The 21,053-nt window shown below is 50.5% G+C and overlaps 1 protein-coding gene across 2 annotated transcripts in view; it reads right to left on the bottom strand.

Annotated features, from left to right (window-relative positions):
* Positions 1-21,053, bottom strand: part of loxl3a (lysyl oxidase-like 3a) — a 58,538-nt gene that overhangs the window by 26,037 nt on the left and 11,448 nt on the right. Inside the window, exons 4-6 of one of the 2 annotated variants that reach the window (XM_078536418.1) lie at positions 14,523-14,677; positions 5,588-5,743; positions 3,759-3,924 (exon numbers count right to left, since the gene is read on the bottom strand). In XM_078536418.1, coding sequence (XP_078392544.1) covers positions 3,759-3,924; positions 5,588-5,743; positions 14,523-14,677 — 477 coding nt within the window. Of the gene's footprint in view, positions 1-3,758; positions 3,925-5,587; positions 5,744-6,489; positions 6,661-14,522; positions 14,678-21,053 lie in introns of both variants that reach the window. The other variant, XM_078536417.1, reaches the window with a different exon arrangement.

Genomic DNA, 21,053 nt, shown 5'->3' with positions numbered 1-21,053 from the left:
TTGGTCATAGAAGACAGAGGGTAGCAGTGGAAGGTGCTTTTCTGAATGGAGAGCTGTGACTATTGGAGTTCCGCAGGGATCAGTGCTGGGACCATTGCTGTTTGTAGTATACATAAATGATTTGGAGGAAAATGTAACTGGGCTAATTAGTAAGTTTGCAGATGACACTAAGGTTGGAGGAGTTGCAGATAGTGAAGAGGATTGTCAAAGGATACAATGGGATATAGATCGGTTGGAGACTTGGGCGGAGAAATGGCAGATGGAGTTTAATCCGGACAAATGCAAGGTAATGCATTTTGGAAGGTCTAATACAGGCAGGAATTATACAGTAAATGGCAGAACCCTTAAGTGCATCGACGGGCAGAGGGATCTGGGTGTACAGATCCACAGGTCACTGAAAGTGGGAACGCAGGTGGATAAGGTAGTCAGGAAGGCATATGACATGCTTTCCTTCATTGGCAGGGGTATTGAGTATGAAAGCTGGGAAGTCATGCTGCAGCTGTATAGAACCTTGGTTAGGCCACACTTGGAATATTGCATGCAATTCTGGTCACCACATTACCAGAAGGATATGGAGGCGTTGGAGAGGGTGCAGAGGAGGTTTACCAGGATGCTGCCTGGTCTGGAGGTTATTAGCTATGAGGAGAGGTTGGAGAAACTCGGATTGTTCTCACTAGAGCGACGGAGATTGAGGGGTGACTTGATAGAAGTTTACAAAATTATGAGTGGCATGGACAGAGTAGATAGTCAGAAGCTTTTTCCCAGGGTGGAAGAGTCAATTACTAGGGGATATAGATTTAAGGTGAGAGGAGAAAATTATAAAGGAGATGTGCGGGGTAAGTTTTTTACGCAGAGGGTAGTGAGTGTCTGGAATTCGCGGCCAGAGGAGGTGGTGGAAGCAGGTACGATAGTGGTGTTTAAGAGGCAGCTTGACAAATACAAGAATAGGATGGGAATAGAGGGATACGGACCCCGGAAGTGCAAAATGTTTTAGTTGACGGGCAATATGATCGGCGCAGGCTTGGAGGGCCGAAGGGCCTGTTCCTGTGCTGTACTTTTCTTTGTTCTTTGTTCAATTACTGGGCTTGAGTCATCACCTCCAGTCCCGATCCGGTCCTCATGCATTGCCCACACTCGCTCACCAGCACATGGTCACTGCATAGTGATCAGGATGGGATCTGGACTGGAGCATTCCTGAGCTGTTCCGTGCCTGAACTGGGAATTGTTGGATTAGTGCACTATCTGTAATTGAGAGGTCACTCTGTACTATAGCGGAACTGACCTAACAGCACTTCATGCTGAAACAAATATAAAATGGAGGAGCACATTGCCAGTGTATTAGGGAGTTCTGGACTGTACCCAACCCATGGGAGTGCTTGGTCCTGAGCTGGTTTGAGCTGGACATAGACTCTCTCCACGGGATCGAGTCATAACAAACATACACAAAGCATTCCTTGGGCAAGGTTACAGTGTACAGGTTCAGAGACCGTGTTATAGAGAGAACATTAAAACCACTGAGAGTGCACAGTGTAGATTCACCAAGATGATACCAAGGATTTAGGGAAACGGTAGCATAGTGGTAATGGTTAATCATCCTGAGACCTGGATGAATGCTCCAGAGATATGAGTTCAAATCCCACCACAACAGCCAGGAGAATTTAAATTCAATTAATTAATAAAATCTGAAATTAAATACTAGTCTCAGTAATAATGATCATGAAACTGTTGGATTGTTATATAAACCCATCTGGTTCACTAATGTCTTTAAGGGAAGGAAATCTGCCGTCCTTACCTGGTCTGGTCTGGCCTACATGTGGCTCCAGACCCACAGCAGCTGATTGACTCATAACTGCCCTCTGAAATGGTCTTGCAAGCCACTCAGTTGTAGGTGGCTCACCACCACCTACTCAAGGGGCAATTAGGGATGGGCAATAAACGCTGACCCAGCCAGCGAAGCCCACGTCCCAACAATGAATATTAAAAAAATGAGAAACTGCGATGATGCGTAAAGAGTCGAGAAACTGGGGACGTTTCCACTGGAGCAGAGAAGGTTAAGGAGATAAAAGCAAAATACTGCGGATGTTGGAAATCTGAAACAGAAACAGAAAGTGCTGGAAAGACTCAGTAGGTCTGACAGAGTCTGTGGAGAGAAAAACAGAGCTAACGTTTCAAATCCATATGAAGAAGAGTCATACGAGCTCGAAACGTTAACAAGGTTAATCAGAGATTTGGTTTGAGAAACGGTAATGCAGAGGGAGTCCCAGTCTGACTGATGATATATCTGAGCTGCAATCCTTGACAACTGCTTTCAATTCTGGACACCACACCTCAGAAGGATATACTGGCCTTCGAGGAGGTGCAGTTCAGATTCACCAGGGCTAAAAGGGTTAAATTTAAATTAATTGGGGAGATGGTGGCATAGTGGTAATGTCACTGGACTAGTAATGCAGAGGAAAACCCCTTCCACAAGGGCCAGTCTGTATCTTGTTCTCATGTTTTGCTTTCAGAGAGCACTGACCCATGTTCTGCTGTCAACAGATTCTGCTAACTGACCTTTATGCCACTATTAACACCTGCCTTAGTCTTTGACACTATCATTACCCCTCCCTTTGTCTTGCGTCCGTGACATGTTTCCCGAATCTCTCCGGAGCTCCTACCTTTCCCTGAACTTCTATTTTGCTCCACCTGCTCCACCCCTTCTCTTCAACAATATAAAATCCATCACAGTTCCACCTCTCTTCCGTTCTGAAGGAGAGAAACACGGACTCGAAACGTTAACTCTGTTTCTCTCTCTCTCCACAGATGCTGCCCAGACCTACGTGTTTTTTTCCAACATTTTCTGTTTTTATTGTAGTAATGCTCTGGGGACATGGGTCCAAATCCCACCACGGCAGCTCGTTAAATTTAAATTCACTGAATAAATCTGGAATATAAAGCCAGTCTCAGTAACGGTGACCGTGAAATTATTATCGATTGTTGTAAAATCCCATCTGTCTCGCTAATGTCCTTTGGGGAAGGAAATCTATCGTCCTTACCTGGTCTGGCCTACATGTGATTCCAGATCCACAGCAATGTGGTTGACTCTTAACTGCCCTCAAAGGGCAATTAGGGACAGGCAATAAATGCTGGCCTTTCCGGTGACACCCACATCCCATGAAATAATAAATATATATATTTAAAAGATTATGAGGGTGAGTTACATAGACTTGGCCTGCATTAGAAGATTAAGGGCTGGCGTAATTGAGGGGGTTTAAGTTTGAAGGATTTTAACTTTTGTGTGGATAGAGGGGGGGGTGATGGGCGGAGGGGGGGGTTGGGTGGTGTCTGTAGCAGCGGTACAACAACAACTTGCATTTTTATAGCCCCTTTAAAGATGAAAACAACTCAGGGCAGTGATTATCAAACATAAATATGACACTGAGCCATAAGGAAAATGGCTTTTAATAAGGAAAAGCTTGGTCAAAGAGGTAGGTTTTAACAATGTCTTAAAGGAGAAGAGTGGGGTAGAGAGGCGGTGAGGTTGAGGGAGGGAATTCCAGAGCTTGGGGCCCAGGCAGATGATGGCACCATTGCCAGTGGCGGAGCTATTAAGATTGGGGATGGTCAAGATGCCAGAGGTAGAGGAGCACAGAGATCTCGGAGGGTTGTGGGGCCCCGAGGATAGGGAGAGAGGAAGGGGCAAGGCCATGGAGCGATTTGGAAACAAGGATGAGCCATCCCACCCCAATCACAAGACAGAGACACCGGAGGATCCTTACTCTCAGAACATATCACTCCAGCTGCAAAACGTGCCCCAGTCTTCTTGCATTTCACATTGGCTCCATGGTTCTGACACTGGCTCAGCGTCATCTCATTTCCAGTACACTTCACTCCGCTCAGAACCATCTCTTTGGCACCAGTGTCGGCATCCCAGTACCAGGTTTCCTTGGAAACAATGAGGGGGGGGGTGGTCAAAGGTTAAGTGTGCTAACATTCATCAGCCCTAGTTCCCAACACAAGAATCTAGAAGGTAAATGAGACGTGGATGCACTTATTCAGCAACCTGGGCACAGGTACAATCGGCCAATTGGCCTCCACCAGTGCTGTAGAATTCTATGACTCTAATACCCTGATGTTAGGCTGTAGTCCCATCAATCGAGTGCAGGGGAACTGGATATGTCCTTCAATTCAAACTTGCTGAAGAGTCTAGAGCCAGGGGGTCACAGTCTCAGGACAAAGGGTCGGCCATTTAGGACTGAAATGGGGAGAAATTTCTTCACACAGAGGGTAGGGAATCTTCGGAACTCTCTACTCCAGGGGGCTGTGGATGCTCAGTCATTGAGTATGTTCAAGACTGAGGTAGGTTTTTGATCTCGAAGGGATATGGGGGAGCAGGCAGGAGAGTAGGGTTGAGGCAGAAGATCAGCCATGACCTTAAAGAATGGCTGGACAGGACTGAGGGGCTGAATAGCCTACCCCTCTTATTTCTTATGTTCTTGCAGGGGGCTCTGAGACTTCCCTTCCTTACTGGAGACCAGCGTGAAGGAAACAGGAAGACGCAGGCCGAAGGAGCCCAGACATGGGCCTGCCTCCCTGGCTCACTGGGACTAACGCAGCCAACCTTGTGGGAAACACCCCCAAAGCAGACCACTGACACACCCGCGTGTGTGTCTGCAATGTGTGGCCTGGAAACCAAAGGTAGGGCCCTGGTCTGGACTAATATTTCTCAGGCATAATGCCACAATAGGCCAACTGGTCATTCCATGGTATCTGCAGAGGGCAGGAGTGGTGACTGAAAGGGGAAAGCCGTTGGGAAGAGGGTCGCTCAGTAAGTTGATATTGGGTACCTTAGCCTCGAAGTGCAAACACTGAACCAGTAACCGGAGGCGGAGAGTTCAAATCCCACCAGGGCAGGAAGTGAACCCAGTAAAGCCGGTAATTTGTGGACCAGCACCAGAACATGAAGCTATCCCACGTGGTTCATTAATGTCTCACAGGGAACGGGAACCTGCTGTCCTCGCCCAGCCTGGGCCACGTGCGTCTGCAAACCCACAGTAGATGAGTGTGGGCAATCAGGAGTGGGCCTTGCCAGGGTTTCCCAGCAAGGAGAGGCCTGGCACTGACCACACTGCCCAGAGGCTCATGGCCTCAGTCCCTCAGGGTATCTCACTGCTGAGCTCAGTGTCGCTGCTTCTGGTTTTCAGTCACTCCTCGGTCCATGGAGCCAGTCTGTGGTCATGTGGTGACATTCCCCCTACCTGCACGTCCAGGGATTTAGGTCTTGAAATCCACTAAGGACAGAGAAGTGGAGTTCAGCTCGGAAACCCAGGGGGAATCCTTGTGTCTGACGATCCTTGTGAGGGGCCCCTAACTGAACCCATAAAAACTGTCCTCTCCCAGGCCCTGTGCCAGCGGCTGCTAGCTATGCACACTTTCATGGTCCCCGGTTAATCAGCCTGCAAACTCTCCACTACTCCTTGGGGCATAGGGCACCCGGCCACTGGCACCAGAAGCCTTGAGGAAGGCATAAATAATCTCCCTCGCCTATAGCACATCTACATTCGCACTGTTCCTGTCCACTCCGCTGGCTTTCCTGGGTTGTACATACCGTGACTGCATGCAGGGAATAGCCCAGACCCAACTGCCGACACGCCACCATTGCTTCATTCGTGGTCCACCTGTCACTGCATATTATCCCCCACTTTTTGCCGTGCAGAATTTCCACACGACCCTCGTAGTTTGTTCTCCCACCGACAATCCGGATCTGTGGAAAATTCTCACCGTTGTCAGCATGCAGGTCCCTGCCCCAACCCTGTGCACCCTCCTTTCTCTCTGTCTCTCTTTCTCTTTCCATCCATCTCTCACTCTCTCTCAGTCTCTCACTCCCTCCCTTCTGTGTCTCACCTTCTCTCACTCCCTCTCTCCCTCTCACCTTTCTCCTCAGTCTCACCCTCTCCCCCTCATCTTCAATCTCTCTAATCTCGCTCTCTCTCTCTCTCTCTCAATTCCTGCCCTTCACTTGCTCAGTCTCTCTCAGTGCCTTCCCACACTCGCACACACTTGCCTTCTCCATCTCTCAGCCTCCCTCCCCCCTCCTAGCCCTCTATCATTCTCACCCCCTCATTATCTCCCAACCTCTGTCACTCCCCTCACTCACTCCATTCCCTTCCCTCTCCTTTCTTTCCCCCTCTCACTCTCTCTCCTCTATCTCTCTCTCTCTCCTTTCTTCTCCCCCTCACTCCCTCCTCTGTTTCCCTCTCCTTTCCTCTCCCCCTCAGTCTCTCTCTCCTTTCCCCCCTCCCTCTCTCTTTGCCCCACCCTGCCCACTCCATTTAGTGTTTAACCTCTGACCTGTCCCTGCTCCAGTAGTTTAAATAATCGGCCTACAGCAGTGCAGTTGGAGTGTGGGTCTAAGAGGACTGAACCAGATTAGCGGAGAGCTCGCTGCACCGTGACCTGCACGGGTTCTGGGGTGTGGGGGTGTGAGCAGGACGGTCAAGACGTACATACTTGGACGCCATGGTTGGCGTATCCAATGCCCAGCTGCCGACAAGCCACCATGGCCTCCAGAGTCCCCCAGCCTTCTCCGCATAGCAGGCCCCATTGCTGAGTTCCATTAGCTATTGTTGTCAGAACCTCCACTCTGCCCTCGAAACGCGACCGTCCTCCACTGATCCGGATCTGCGAGCGTTAGGCGGATTAAGATGTTAAGCTGCAGGCCAAAGGCTGGGTCACTGGGCAGAGTATCGCAAAGGCAGAGTCAGTGTTGTGTATAATAGCCACACTCAGAGTCCTGTGCACACTTCAGATCATAAAAAGGACATAGAGGCACCAGAGAAGATTCACAAAGACAATGTATGGAACGGTGTCAGAATGAGAGGGTTTCTCTATCAGGCTGATAGAGGAGGCTGACGGGTGACCTGGTTAGAGATTGTTAAGATTAGGAAAGGGTTCGAGGGGCAGGCGTAGAGAAGATGTTTCCCACTTGTGGGGAGACCAGATTCATGGGTCGTCAGTATGAAATAGTCACTAATAAATCAATTGGGAATCCAGGAGAAACTCCTTTACCCAAAGAGTGGGGAGAATATGGGACCCCCCGCTACCACAGAGAGTGGTGGAGGTGAACAGCAGAGATACATTCACAGGGAAGTTGGATGAACACATGAGGGAGAAAGGAATTGAAGGATATTTTAATGGAGTTAGAGGAAGTGGGAGGAGACTTGTTTGGAGCAGAAACACTGGACACTGGTAAGGACCAAAGGGGCCAAATGGCCTTTTCTGTGCTGCACAGTCTTTGTAACATCCAGCTAACCAACACCAGCTTGGGCCTGGATAGAGTGGACGTGGGGAAGATGTTTTCATTAGTAGGAGAGACTAGGACCCGAGGGCACAGCCTCAGAGTAAAGGGAAGACCTTTCAGAACAGAGATGAGGAGAAACTTGTTTAGCCAGAGAGTGGTAATCTATGGAATTCATTGCCACAGAAGGCTGTGGAGGCCAGGTCATTGAGTGTATTTAAGACGGAGATAGCTAGGTTCTTGATTGGTAAGGGGATCAAAGGTTACGGGGAGAAGGCGGGAGAATGGGGTTGAGAAACTTATCAGCCATGATTGAATGGCGGAGCAGACTCGATGGGCCGATTGGCCTAATTTCTGCTCCTATGTCTTATGGATTCCACAGAGACAAAGCTCTAAAGAGATTCCCTCATCTTCCAGAGACATCCAGGGGCAGCAAGTGGGGCCAATGCCACAGTTATAACGACTGGAACAAGGGTTGTTGAATGAGGATGGGACCTCAACTAAACTGCCATCAGCAATAAAGCAGCTACCCACCTTGAGGGCTGGGCCAGTCAGTTGAGACCCTGCCCTTGCACAGTGACAATCCTAGATAGGCCACAAGGGTCAGGGGTCACTGGCAACGTGTTACTCAACAGGCAAGTCCACGAGCCACAGGACAGCTGTGTGATTTAGAGGGTGGGGCACAGTACATATTATACACAAACAAGCACTGAGTAAGCTCTGCAGATACCCAGTATCACACGAGGATACTGGACTGCAAAGTTGATCACCCATTTACAATACTACACAAAACTACTACCGCATTAGAGAAACCAAACCAGCAAAGGTAAACAAAATATAAACAACCAGAGGGAAAAAAAACAGCGTCCACAAAGAATAACAGCAGTAAGGGCTCTACAAGTGAGTAATAGGGAGAGTCAGCAACTGAAACTGGGAGTGAATAACAGAGGGTAATAGATACTGGGCGTGAGTAACATAGGGTAATAGATACTGGGAGTGAGTAACAGAGGGTAATAGATACTGAGAGTGAGTAACAGAGGGTAATAGATACTGGAAGTAACAGAGGGTAATAGGTATGGGAGTGAGTAACAGAGGGTAAAAGACATCGGAGTGAGTAAAAGAGGGTAATAGATAAGGGAGTGAGTAACAGGGTAATAGATATGGGAGTAAGTAACAGAAGGTAAAAGATATGGGAGTGAGTAACAGAGGGTAATAGATATAGGAGTGAGTAACAGAGGGTAATAGATATAGGAGTGAGTAACAGAGGGTAAAAGATATGGGAGTGAGTAACAGAGGGTAAAAGATATGGGAGTGAGTAACAGAGGGTAATAGATATAGGAGTGAGTAACAGAGGGTAATAGATATGGGAGTGAGTAACAGAGTAGAAGATATGGGAGTGAGTAACAGAGGGTAACAGATACTGGAAGTCAGTAACAGAAGGTAATAGATCTGGGAGTGAGTAACAGTGATTACTTGATACTGGGAGTAAGAGTGAATACTAGATACTGGGAGTGAGTTACAAAGGGAAATAGATACTGGGGTGAATTTGTCAGAAGAGTCACTGCCAGTGATTATTCCATTCTTTGTATAAAGGCTCCATCGTTATAATGGCTGGGCTGTGCTTGTTGCCCAGGTATGAATTAGCCCTGTTTAGGTGACCATGCACTGTGATCACTCTGTGTGGTTCCATGCTGGGCTGTGCTTGTTGCCCAGGTATGAATTAGCCCTGTTTAGGTGACCATGCACTGTGATCACTCTGTGTGGTTCCATGCTGGGCTGTGCTTGTTGCCCAGGTATGAATTAGCCCTGTTTAGGTGACCATGCACTGTGATCACTCTGTGTGGTTCCATGCTGGGCTGTTTGTTTTCCCATTGATTTCCAAGGAAGAATCCGCTCTCGTTGGCCTCACACAAGTGTAAACGTGTGCTGTCACCCTGTGTTACTCTTAATGGTGTGGGTACCATGGGAGAGAGGGTCCTCATTACTGGGAATGTTCTGGGAGAATAAGTCCCAAGAGGGAATCCCATTAGTGGAACCCCCACCCCCCACCATGGAAAAGGGAATCCCGTTATTGAGATTTCCATGAGGGAGGGAATCTTGACAGTGGGATCCCCCTCGATGGGATAAGTTGGGAGGAAGAGGAATTACTGGATCTAACCAGGTGAGTGAGCTGATTCAGCCTCTGGCAGTGCCTGAAAACTGCTAACTTTCGTTCAGCTTTCCCACTATCAGGCTCAGTCACTCCTTAAGGCGTCTGAGGTCAAACATCCCAAACCCCTCCCACCCCACCCGAATCAACCCTCATCACTCAAGCGGCCAGCGAGAAAGGACACTACCTTAGGTCACTAAAGTCACAACTTTAGTTCTTGAAGCTGCTGGTGATCATTGGGCTGCAGTGACGCAAAGCTTAAGGGACAGAACCAGAGGTTAAGCAAGAGCGCACATTGTAACTGAGAGTGTACACCTCAGAACATACAGCATAACCGAGAGTGTACACCTCGGAACGTACAGCGTAACCGAGAGTGTACACCTCGGAACGTACAGCGTAACCGAGAGTGTACACCTCGGAACGTACAGCGTAACCGAGAGTGTACACCTCGGATCGTACAGCGTAACCGAGAGTGTACACCTCGGAACGTACAGCGTAACCGAGAGTGTACACCTCGGAACGTACAGCGTAACCGAGAGTGTACACCTCGGAACGTACAGCGTAACCGAGAGTGTACACCTCGGAACGTACAGCGTAACCGAGAGTGTACACCTCGGAACGTACAGCGTAACCGAGAGTGTACACCTCGGAACGTACAGCGTAACCGAGAGTGTACACCTCGGAACGTACAGCGTAACCGAGAGTGTACACCTCGGAACGTACAGCGTAACCGAGAGTGTACACCTCGGAACGTACAGCGTAACCGAGAGTGTACACCTCGGAACGTACAGCGTAACCGAGAGTGTACACCTCGGAACGTACAGCGTAACCGAGAGTGTACACCTCGGAACGTACAGCGTAACCGAGAGTGTACACCTCGGAACGTACAGCGTAACCGAGAGTGTACACCTCGGAACGTACAGCGTAACCGAGAGTGTACACCTCGGAACGTACAGCGTAACCGAGAGTGTACACCTCGGAACGTACAGCGTAACCGAGAGTGTACACCTCGGAACGTACAGCGTAACCGAGAGTGTACACCTCGGAACGTACAGCGTAACCGAGAGTGTACACCTCGGAACGTACAGCGTAACCGAGAGTGTACACCTCGGAACGTACAGCGTAACCGAGAGTGTACACCTCGGAACGTACAGCGTAACCGAGAGTGTACACCTCGGAACGTACAGCGTAACCGAGAGTGTACACCTCAGAGCGCAATGTAATCAAGAGTGTACACTTCATATCTCTCTCTGACTCATTGATGTCAAACTGGTGTATCAGGATACACAATTTCAATTGTAAACTACCCTCGAGTCCAAGGGCATTGGATTCTGTAGTGTTAACAATCGCAACCATCAGTTCATTAGCAAATATTTAACCCTCACAAGAATCCACAACTCAATGGTACTCATACATACCACAGTGACACGCAACATTTATTAATCTCTTGGAGCTTGCAAATGTTATATCCTGCTCAATATATACTGCCCCATCAAACACTCCCAGGACAGGGACAGCACGGGGTTAGATACAGAGTAAAGCTCCCTCTACACTGTCCCCATCAAACATTCCCAGGACAGGGACAGCACGGGGTTAGATACAGAGTAAAGCTCCCTCTACACCATCCCCATTAAACACTCCCAGGACAGGTACAGCACGGGGTTAGATACAGAGTAAAGCTCCCTCTACACTGTCCCCATCAAACACTCCCAGGACAGGTACAGCACGGGGTTAGATATAGAGTAAAGCTCTCTCTACACTGTCCCCATCAAACACTCCCAGGACAGGTACAGCACGGGGTTAGATACAGAGTAAAGCTCCCTCTACACTGTCCCCATCAAACACTCCCAGGACAGGTACAGCACAGGGTTAGATACAGAGTAAAGCTCCCTCTACACTGTCCCCATCAAACACTCCCAGGACAGGTACAGCACGGGGTTAGATACAGAGTAAAGCACTCTCTACGCTGACTTCCAACCTTTTGATGTGGTTTGATAATTGGTGATGCACTGTTGTCTAATCCTCCCTCCCCGCCGGCCTGTTCCTGCTCGCTGTATAATTCCTCAACTCTCCTTACCCTGAGGAGCTGGAGTCTGTTACTAACTTTGTTTGAGTCACTGAGTGTTGTGGGAATGGTGAACTCTGTTATGTAGGAGTTGATGGTTAGACACAGCAAGCAGATGTCTGGATCCAAATTCTAACTCTATCTGCAGCTCGTTCTCTGCTATTTGACTCTAGCCCAGATATTTGGAAAGTTCCATTTTTAAAGAGTTCTGTGGTGAGGCTGCATTACTGTACTCCCCTCACCTCCCGCTCTCCCCTCACCTCCCACTCTCTCCCCTCTCCCCTCACCTCCCGCTCTCCCCTCACCTCCCACTCTCTCCCCTCTCCCCTCACCTCCCGCTCTCCCCTCACCTCCCACTCTCTCCTCTCCCCTCACCTCCCGCTCTCCCCTCACCTCCCACTCTCTCCCCTCTCCCCTCACCTCCCGCTCTCCCCTCACCTCCCACTCTCTCCCCTCTCCCCATACCTCCCGCTCTCCCCTCACCTCCCACTCTCCCCTCACCTCCCGCTCTCCCCTCACCTCCCGCTCTCCCCTCACCTCCCACTCTCTCCCCTCTCCCCTCACCTTCCGCTCTCCCCTCACCTCCCACTCTCTCCCCTCTCCCCTCACCTCCCGCTCTCCCCTCACCTCCCACTCTCTCCCCTCTCCCCTCACCTCCCGCTCTCCCCTCACCTCCCACTCTCTCCCACTCTCCCCTCACCTCCCGCTCTCCCCTCACCTCCCACTCTCTCCCCTCTCCCCTCACCTCCCTCTCTCCCACTCTCCTGCACTCCCCTCACCTCCCGCTCTCCCCTCATCTCCCACTCTCTCCACTCTCCCCTCACCTCCCACTCTCTCCACTCTCCCCTCACCTCCCGCTCTCCCCTCACCTCCCACTCTCTCCCCTCTCCCCTCACCTCCCTCTCTCCCACTCTCCCGCTCTCCCCTCACCTCCCACTCTCCCCTCTCGCCTCACATCCCCCTCTCCCCTCACCTCCCACTCTCCCCCCTCCCCTCACCTCCCACTCTCCCCTCACCTCCCACTCTCCCTTCACCTCCCACTCTCTCCACTCTTCCCTCACCTCCCACTCTCCCCTCTCCCCTCACCTCCCACTCTCCCCTCTCCCCTCACCTCCCACTCTCTCCACTCTCCCCTCACCTCCCACTCTCCCCTCTCCCCTCACCTCCCACTCTCCCCTCTCCCCTCACCTTCCACTCTCCCCTCACCTCCCACTCTCCCCTCTCCCCTCACTTCCCACTCTCCCTCCTCCCCTCACCTCCCACTCTCCCCTCTCCTCTCACTTCCCACTCTCCCCTCACCTCCCACTCTCCCTCCTCCCCTCACCTCCCACTCTCCCCTCTCCCCTCACTCCCACTCTCCCCCCTCCCCCTCACTTCCCACTCTCCCTCCTCCCCTCACCTCCCACTCTCCCCCCTCCCCTCACCTCCCACTCTCCCCCCTCCCCTCACCTCCCACTCTCCCCTCTCCCCTCACCTCCCACTCTCCCCCTCTCCCCTCACCTCCCACTCTACCCTCACCCCTCACCTCCCACTCTCCCCCCTCCCCTCACTTCCCACTCTCCCTCCTCCCCTCACCTCCCACTCTCCCCCTCCCCTCACCTCCCACTCTCCCCTCTCCCCTCACTTCCCACTCTCCCCTTACCCCTCACCTCCCACTCTCCCCTTACCCCTCACCTCCCACTCTCCCCTCACCTCCCACTCCCTCCTCTCCCCTCACCTCCCACTCTCCCCTCTCCCCTCACCTCCCACTCTCCCCTCTCCCCTCACCTCCCGCTCTCCCCTCACCTCCCGCTCTCCCCTCACCTCCCGCTCTCCCCTCACCTCCCGCTCTCCCCTCACCTCCCGCTCTCCCCTCACCTCCCGCTCTCCCCTCACCTCCCGCTCTCCCCTCACCTCCCGCTCTCCCCTCACCTCCCGCTCTCCCCTCTCCCCTCACCTCCCACTCTCCCCTCTCCCCTCACCCCTCTCCTCTCACCTCCCACTCTCCCCTAACCTCCCACTCTCCCCTCTCCTCTCACCTCCCACTCTCCCCTCTCCTCTCACTTCCCACTCTCCCCTCTCCCCTCACTTCCCACTCTCCCCTCACCTCTCACTTCCCACTCTCCCCTCTCCCCTCATCTCCCACTGTCCCCCTCCCACTGTCCCCTCTCCCCTCACCTCCTATTGTCCCCCTCCCACTGTCTCCCTCCCACTGTCCCCGTCCCACTGTCCCCACCCCCTCCCACTGTCCCCACCCCCTCCCCTCTCCCTGTCCCCAAACCCTCTCCCCGTCCCCTCTCCCTGACCCCTCTCCCCGTCCCTTCTCCTTTTCCCTGTCCCCTCTCCCTGTTTCCCCCCCACTGCCCCGTCCCCTCTTCCTGTCCCCGTCCCCTCTCACTTTCTCTGCCCCCGCCCTCATCTACTCCCCACACCCTCCTCTCCTTCCTCACCCTGCTCCTCTCCCCTCACCCTCCTCCTCTCCCCTCCACTTCTCCTCTCCCCTCCACTTCTCCCATCCCTTTTCAACTCTCCTCGCCCCTCCCTTCACCCTCCATCTCTCCCCTCCTCCCTCTCCCTCACCCCCTTCTTCCTTATCACCTTCCATCCATCTCTCTCCCTTGCTCCCCCCTCCACCTTCTCCCTCTTGTCTCCCTCCTCTCTCTCCATCAGCTTTCCTCCGGACCATTCCTCCTCCTCACCCCCTCCACCTTTTCCCCTTTGCCTCACCTCCCGTCCCCTTCCACCTCTCCCCCCGTCTCACACTCTGACACCCAAACACACGCGCGCGCAGACACACACACACACACACACACAGAGACACAGACACACACACAGACACGCAGACACACACACACACACACAGAGACACAGACACACACACAGACACAGAAACGCAGACACACACACAGACACACACGCAGACACACGGACACGCAGACACACAGACACACACGCAGACACACACGCAGACACACACGCAGACACACATACAGACACACAGACAGACACACACACACACGCTCAATATAGGTCATTGAACAGAAGTGCCTGACCGTGGTCTCAAAGCCCATATAGGGGACATTGCAGCGAACGGCTGCATCTTCAGTGTGTTTGCAGTCGTCCTCTGAAATATTCTTCGCTGCACAATCCCAGATTGACTTTTCGAAGCCAGTGCACTTCACCTCGTTGAGATAGATTGGGCCCATCCCTGTAAAACAGTGCGGGGTTAGTGGGATACACTCAGAGCGACATCAAACACAACTCACTGGAACAAAGTCCGAGCGCAGGAAAAAGATATTCAGCCACAGGAAATGAACAAACTGAACGCTAGTGAGATTCATGGATGAACAAAGACAATAGGGAAGAGTTGAAGGTTAGGAAAGAGGCAGCATTAAACACATGGAGAGGAGAGGAGTGCAGACTAAGGGAAAGTACAGACAGTACTGGAAAAGGTAAAAAAAACATTAGGAAGGCAAAGAGAGAATCTGAAATTAAAAATCAAGAAACAAACTAGTCAAATCTTTTCACAGGCAAATCAATAAACAAAGGAATGCTGTGATGGGAATTAAGGGATAGACAGGAAAATACCAGAGCTAACAGTGGAGCGTGGCAGAGAGATTCAATCATTACTTAATTTATCACAGAGATAGAGCAAGCAGACTGGTTGGGCTGAATGGCCTCTTTCTCTGCTGTATATCTGAGATGAGCCTATGTAAACACTTCACTGTAACACTCTGAAAATATCACACACCCCTCATTGTAACACTCTCTGATATACCCCGCACCCCTCACTGCAACACTCTGATATACCCAACACTCCTCACTGTAACACTCTGATATACCCCACACCCCTCACTGCGACACACTCTGATATACCCCACACCCCTCACTGCGACACTCTGGTATACCCCACACCCCTCACTGCAACACTCTGGTATACCCCACACCCCTCACTGCAACACTCATATACCCCACACCCCTCACTGCAACACTCTCTGATATACCCCACACTCCTCACTGTAACACTCTCTGATATACCCCACACCCCTCACTGTAACACTCTCTGATATACCCCACACCCCTCACTGCGACACTCTCTGATATACCCCACACCCCTCACTGTAACACTCTCTGATATACCCCACACCCCTCACTGCGACACTCTCTGATATACCCCACACCCCTCACTGTAACACTCTCTGATATACCCCACACCCCTCACTGCAACACTCTGGTATACCCCACACTCCTCACTGTAACACTCTCTGATATACCCCACACTCCTCACTGTAACACTCTCTGATATACCCCACACCCCTCACTGCGACACTCTGGTATACCCCACACCCCTCACTGCAACACTCTGGTATACCCCACACCCCTCACTGCAACACTCTGATATACCCCACACCCCTCACTGCAACACTCTGATATACCCCACACCCCTCACTGCAACACTCTGATATACCCCACACCCCTCACTGCAACACTCTGATATACCCCACACCCCTCACTGCAACACTCTGATATATCCCACACCCCTCACTGTAACACACTGATATACCCCACACCCCTCACTGTGACACTCTCTGATATACCCCACACCCCTCACTGTAACACTCTGGTATACCCCACACCCCTCACTGTAACACTCTGATATACCCCACACCCCTCACTGCAACATTCTGATATACCCCACACCCCTCACTGTAACACTCTGATATATCCCACACCACTCACTGTAACACTCTGATATATCCCACACCCCTCACTGTAACACTCTGATATACCCCACACCCCTCACTGTAACACTCTGATATATCCCACACCCCTCACTGTAGCACTCTGATATATCCCACACCCCTCACTGTAACACTCTGATATACCCCACACCCCTCACTGTAACACGCTGATATACCCCACACCCCTCACTGTGACACTCTGATATATCCCACACCCCTCACTGTAGCACTCTGATATACCCCACACCCCTCACTGTAACACTCTGATATATCCCACACCCCTCACTGCAACACTCTGATATACCCAACACTCCTCACTGTAACACTCTGATATACCCCACACCCCTCACTGCGACACACTCTGATATACCCCACACCCCTCACTGCGACACTCTGGTATACCCCACACCCCTCACTGCAACACTCTGGTATACCCCACACCCCTCACTGCAACACTCATATACCCCACACCCCTCACTGCAACACTCTCTGATATACCCCACACTCCTCACTGTAACACTCTCTGATATACCCCACACCCCTCACTGTAACACTCTCTGATATACCCCACACCCCTCACTGCGACACTCTCTGATATACCCCACACCCCTCACTGTAACACTCTCTGATATACCCCACACCCCTCACTGCGACACTCTCTGATATACCCCACACCCCTCACTGTAACACTCTCTGATATACCCCACACCCCTCACTGCAACACTCTGGTATACCCCACACTCCTCACTGTAACACTCTCTGATATACCCCACACTCCTCACTGTAACACTCTCTGATATACCCCACACCCCTCACTGCGACACTCTGGTATACCCCACACCCCTCACTGCAACACTCTGGTATACCCCACACCCCTCACTGCAACACTCTGATATACCCCACACCCCTCACTGCAACACTCTGATATACCCCACACCCCTCACTGCAACACTCTGATATACCCCACACCCCTCACTGCAACACTCTGATATACCCCACACCCCTCACTGCAACACTCTGATATATCCCACACCCCTCACTGTAACACACTGATATACCCCACACCCCTCACTGTGACACTCTCTGATATACCCCACACCCCTCACTGTAACACTCTGGTATACCCCACACCCCTCACTGTAACACTCTGATATACCCCACACCCCTCACTGCAACATTCTGATATACCCCACACCCCTCACTGTAACACTCTGATATATCCCACACCACTCACTGTAACACTCTGATATATCCCACACCCCTCACTGTAACACTCTGATATACCCCACACCCCTCACTGTAACACTCTGATATATCCCACACCCCTCACTGTAGCACTCTGATATATCCCACACCCCTCACTGTAACACTCTGATATACCCCACACCCCTCACTGTAACACGCTGATATACCCCACACCCCTCACTGTGACACTCTGATATATCCCACACCCCTCACTGTAGCACTCTGATATACCCCACACCCCTCACTGTAACACTCTGATATATCCCACACCCCTCACTGTAACACTCTGATATATCACACACCCCTCACTGTAACACTCTGATATATCACACACCCCTCACTGTAGCACTCTGATATATCCCACACCCCTCACTGTAACACTCTGATATACCCCACACCCCTCACTGTAACACTCTGATATATCCCACACCCCTCACTGTAACACTCTGATATATCACACACCCCTCACTGTAACACTCTGATATATCACACACCCCTCACTGTAGCACTCTGATATACCCCACAGCCCTCACTGTAACACTCTGATATATCCCACACCCCTCACTGTAACACTCTGATATACCCCACACCCCTCACTGTAACACTCTGATATATCCCACACCCCTCACTGTAACACTCTGATATATCCTGTACCCGTCATTGTTAAACTCTGACATTTCCCACACCCCTCACCGTGACAATCTGTTCAGAGTTTAAGTTAAGGCCCTTAAGTCTTTCGAAATACATAAAATATCCCACGGACACTTTTGAAAGAAGTGTAGATGATTTCTCCCCATGTCCTAAGGCAATAGGAACCCCTCAACATTATCATTAAATCAGATGATCACATTGTTGTTTGAGGGACATTGCTCTGACTGCTGCCTTTCCTACATGTACAACAGTCACTACTCTTCCGAAAGGTACCTCCTGGTCTGGATAGTGCTCTGGGCAGTGAGAGGGGCTGTAAAAATCCAAATCCTTTCTTTTCTGCTTTGTGAGCGTTCTGGACAGACCTCCAGTCTCACAGCCCAGCACACAACTGACACTGCAGTCTGTGAACGGGAATCGTGCTTCTGTTATGAACAAACAGGCAGCGTTAAAACAACCTGCCAAGAATGAGAGGTTCATGAAGGAAAAAGAATTAAATGAATTTTCCAGCCTCAGGAATGCAGCCAATGAGAGAGGTTGGTGCCAGGATCGCGAGTGTTTTAGAATCAGACAGTGTCTCTTTCTGAAGAGAAGGTTTATTGTGAGTTCAGCCAGGTGCATTCAAAACCGGGAAAAGGGCCCTGTCTGGGAGAAGTGAATCACACACAGTAATTCACACTCCTCACTGTAACACTCTGATGTACCCCACAGCCCTCACTGTAACACTCTGATATACCCCACAGCCCTCACTGTAACACTCTGATATACCCCACACCCCTCACTGTAACACTGATATATCCCACACCCCTCACTGTAACACTGATATACCCCACACCCCTCACTGTAACACTCTGATATACCCCACACCCCTCACTGTAACACTCTGATATACCCCACAGCCCTCACTGTAACACTCTGATATACCCCACACCCCTCACTGTAACACTGATACATCCCACACCCCTCACTGTAACACTGATATACCCCACACCCCTCACTATAACACTCTGATATACCCCACACCCCTCACTGTAACACTCTGATATACCCCACACCCCTCACTGTAACACTCTGATATATCCCACACCCCTCACTGTAACACTGATATACCCCACACCCCTCACTGTAACACTGATATATCCCACACCCCTCACTGTAACACTGATATACCCCACACCCCTCACTGTAACACTCTGATATACCCCACACCCCTCACTGTAACACTCTGATATACCCCACACCCCTCACTATAACACTCTGATATACCCCACACCCCTCACTGTAACACTCTGATATACCCCACACCCCTCACTGTAACACTGATATAGCCCACACCCCTCACCGTAACACACTGATATAGCCCACAGCCCTCACTGTAACACTCTGATATATCCCATATCCCTCACTGTAACACTCTGATATGTCCCACAGCCCTCACTGTAACACTGATATATCCCATATCCCTCACTGTAACACTCTGATATATCCCACATGCCTCACTGTAACACTGATATATCCCACATCCCTCACTGTAACACTCTGATATATCCCATACCACTCATTGTAGTACTCTGATATTTCCCACACCCCTAACTGTAACACTCTGATATATCCCACACCCCTCACTGTAACACTGATATATCCCACACCCCTCACTGTAACACTCTGATATACCCCACATCCCTCACTGTAACACTGATATATCCCACATCCCTCACTGTAACACTCTGATATACCCCACACCCCTCACTGTAACACTCTGATATATCCCATACCACTCATTGTAGTACTCTGATATTTCCCACACCCCTCACTGTAACACTCTGATATATCCCATACCACTCATTGTAGTACTCTGATATTTCCCACACCCCTCCACCGAGTGGCTCAGTGAGCAGCTATTACAGCCTGTAACACCTGAAATATCAGTGTAGGAATGGGAAAGTCGTCATGAAGGAAAATAGACAGGTGAGGCTGTAGGTCCTGCAGTGTAACATCTCTAGTGTATCCCACAATGTAACACTCTCTATTATATCACACTGTAACACTGTCTGGTATATCCCACACTGTAACACTCTCAGTATATTCCACACTGTAACACTCTCGGTATATCCCACACTGTAACACTCTCCAGTATATCCTGCTCTGTAACACTCTCTGATATATCCTCACTGTAACACTCTCAGTATATCCCACACTGTAACACTGTCTGGTATATCCCACACTGTAACACTGTCTGGTATATCCCACACTGTAACACTGTCTGGTATATCCCATACTGTAACACTCTCCAGTATATCCTACACTGTAACAACCTCTGGTAAATCCACAGTGTAACACCTAGAATTATACCGCATCAGGGCACAGAAACAGGCCATTCCGTTCTTGCTGTTTGTGCTCCACATGAACCTCCACCCACTTACTTCATCTCGCCCTATCATCACAGTCTCTCGTTCATTTCTCTCTCATGTTTATTTAGCTTCCCCTAAAATGCATCTGGGCTATTCTCCTCTTTGCTATGATAGCAAGTTCCACATTTTCACCACTCTCTAGGTAAGGTGAATCTCCCGTTGGATTTAATAGAGACTATCTGATATTGAAGACCTCAACACACCCTCGGAACTCGAACCATCTTCACGTTCTTTCTTGGCACCTACACTATTAAAGTGTACAAAGGTACTGAAGAAGGTGCAAAAATGATTTACAAGGATGATATTGATGCAGTGGCTTATTAGTATTGTAACCCAGAGACCCCGGGGAATGCTCTGGGAACCCGGGTTTGAATCCCACCACGGCAGATGGTGAAATTTCAATTCAATTAAAAGTCTGATGATGACCAGGAAACCATTGCCGATTGTTGTAAAAACCCATCTGGTTCACTAATGCCCTTTAGGTAAGGAAATCTGCCGACCTTACCTGGTCTGGCCTACATGTGACTCCAGACCCACA

This window comes from Cetorhinus maximus, unplaced genomic scaffold (genome assembly GCF_964194155.1).
Source record: "Cetorhinus maximus unplaced genomic scaffold, sCetMax3.hap1.1 HAP1_SCAFFOLD_1192, whole genome shotgun sequence".
Taxonomy (NCBI): Eukaryota; Metazoa; Chordata; class Chondrichthyes; order Lamniformes; family Cetorhinidae; genus Cetorhinus; species Cetorhinus maximus.
Note: the sequence above shows the minus strand (reverse complement) of the source record. Positions and strands in the feature narration are given on the sequence as shown.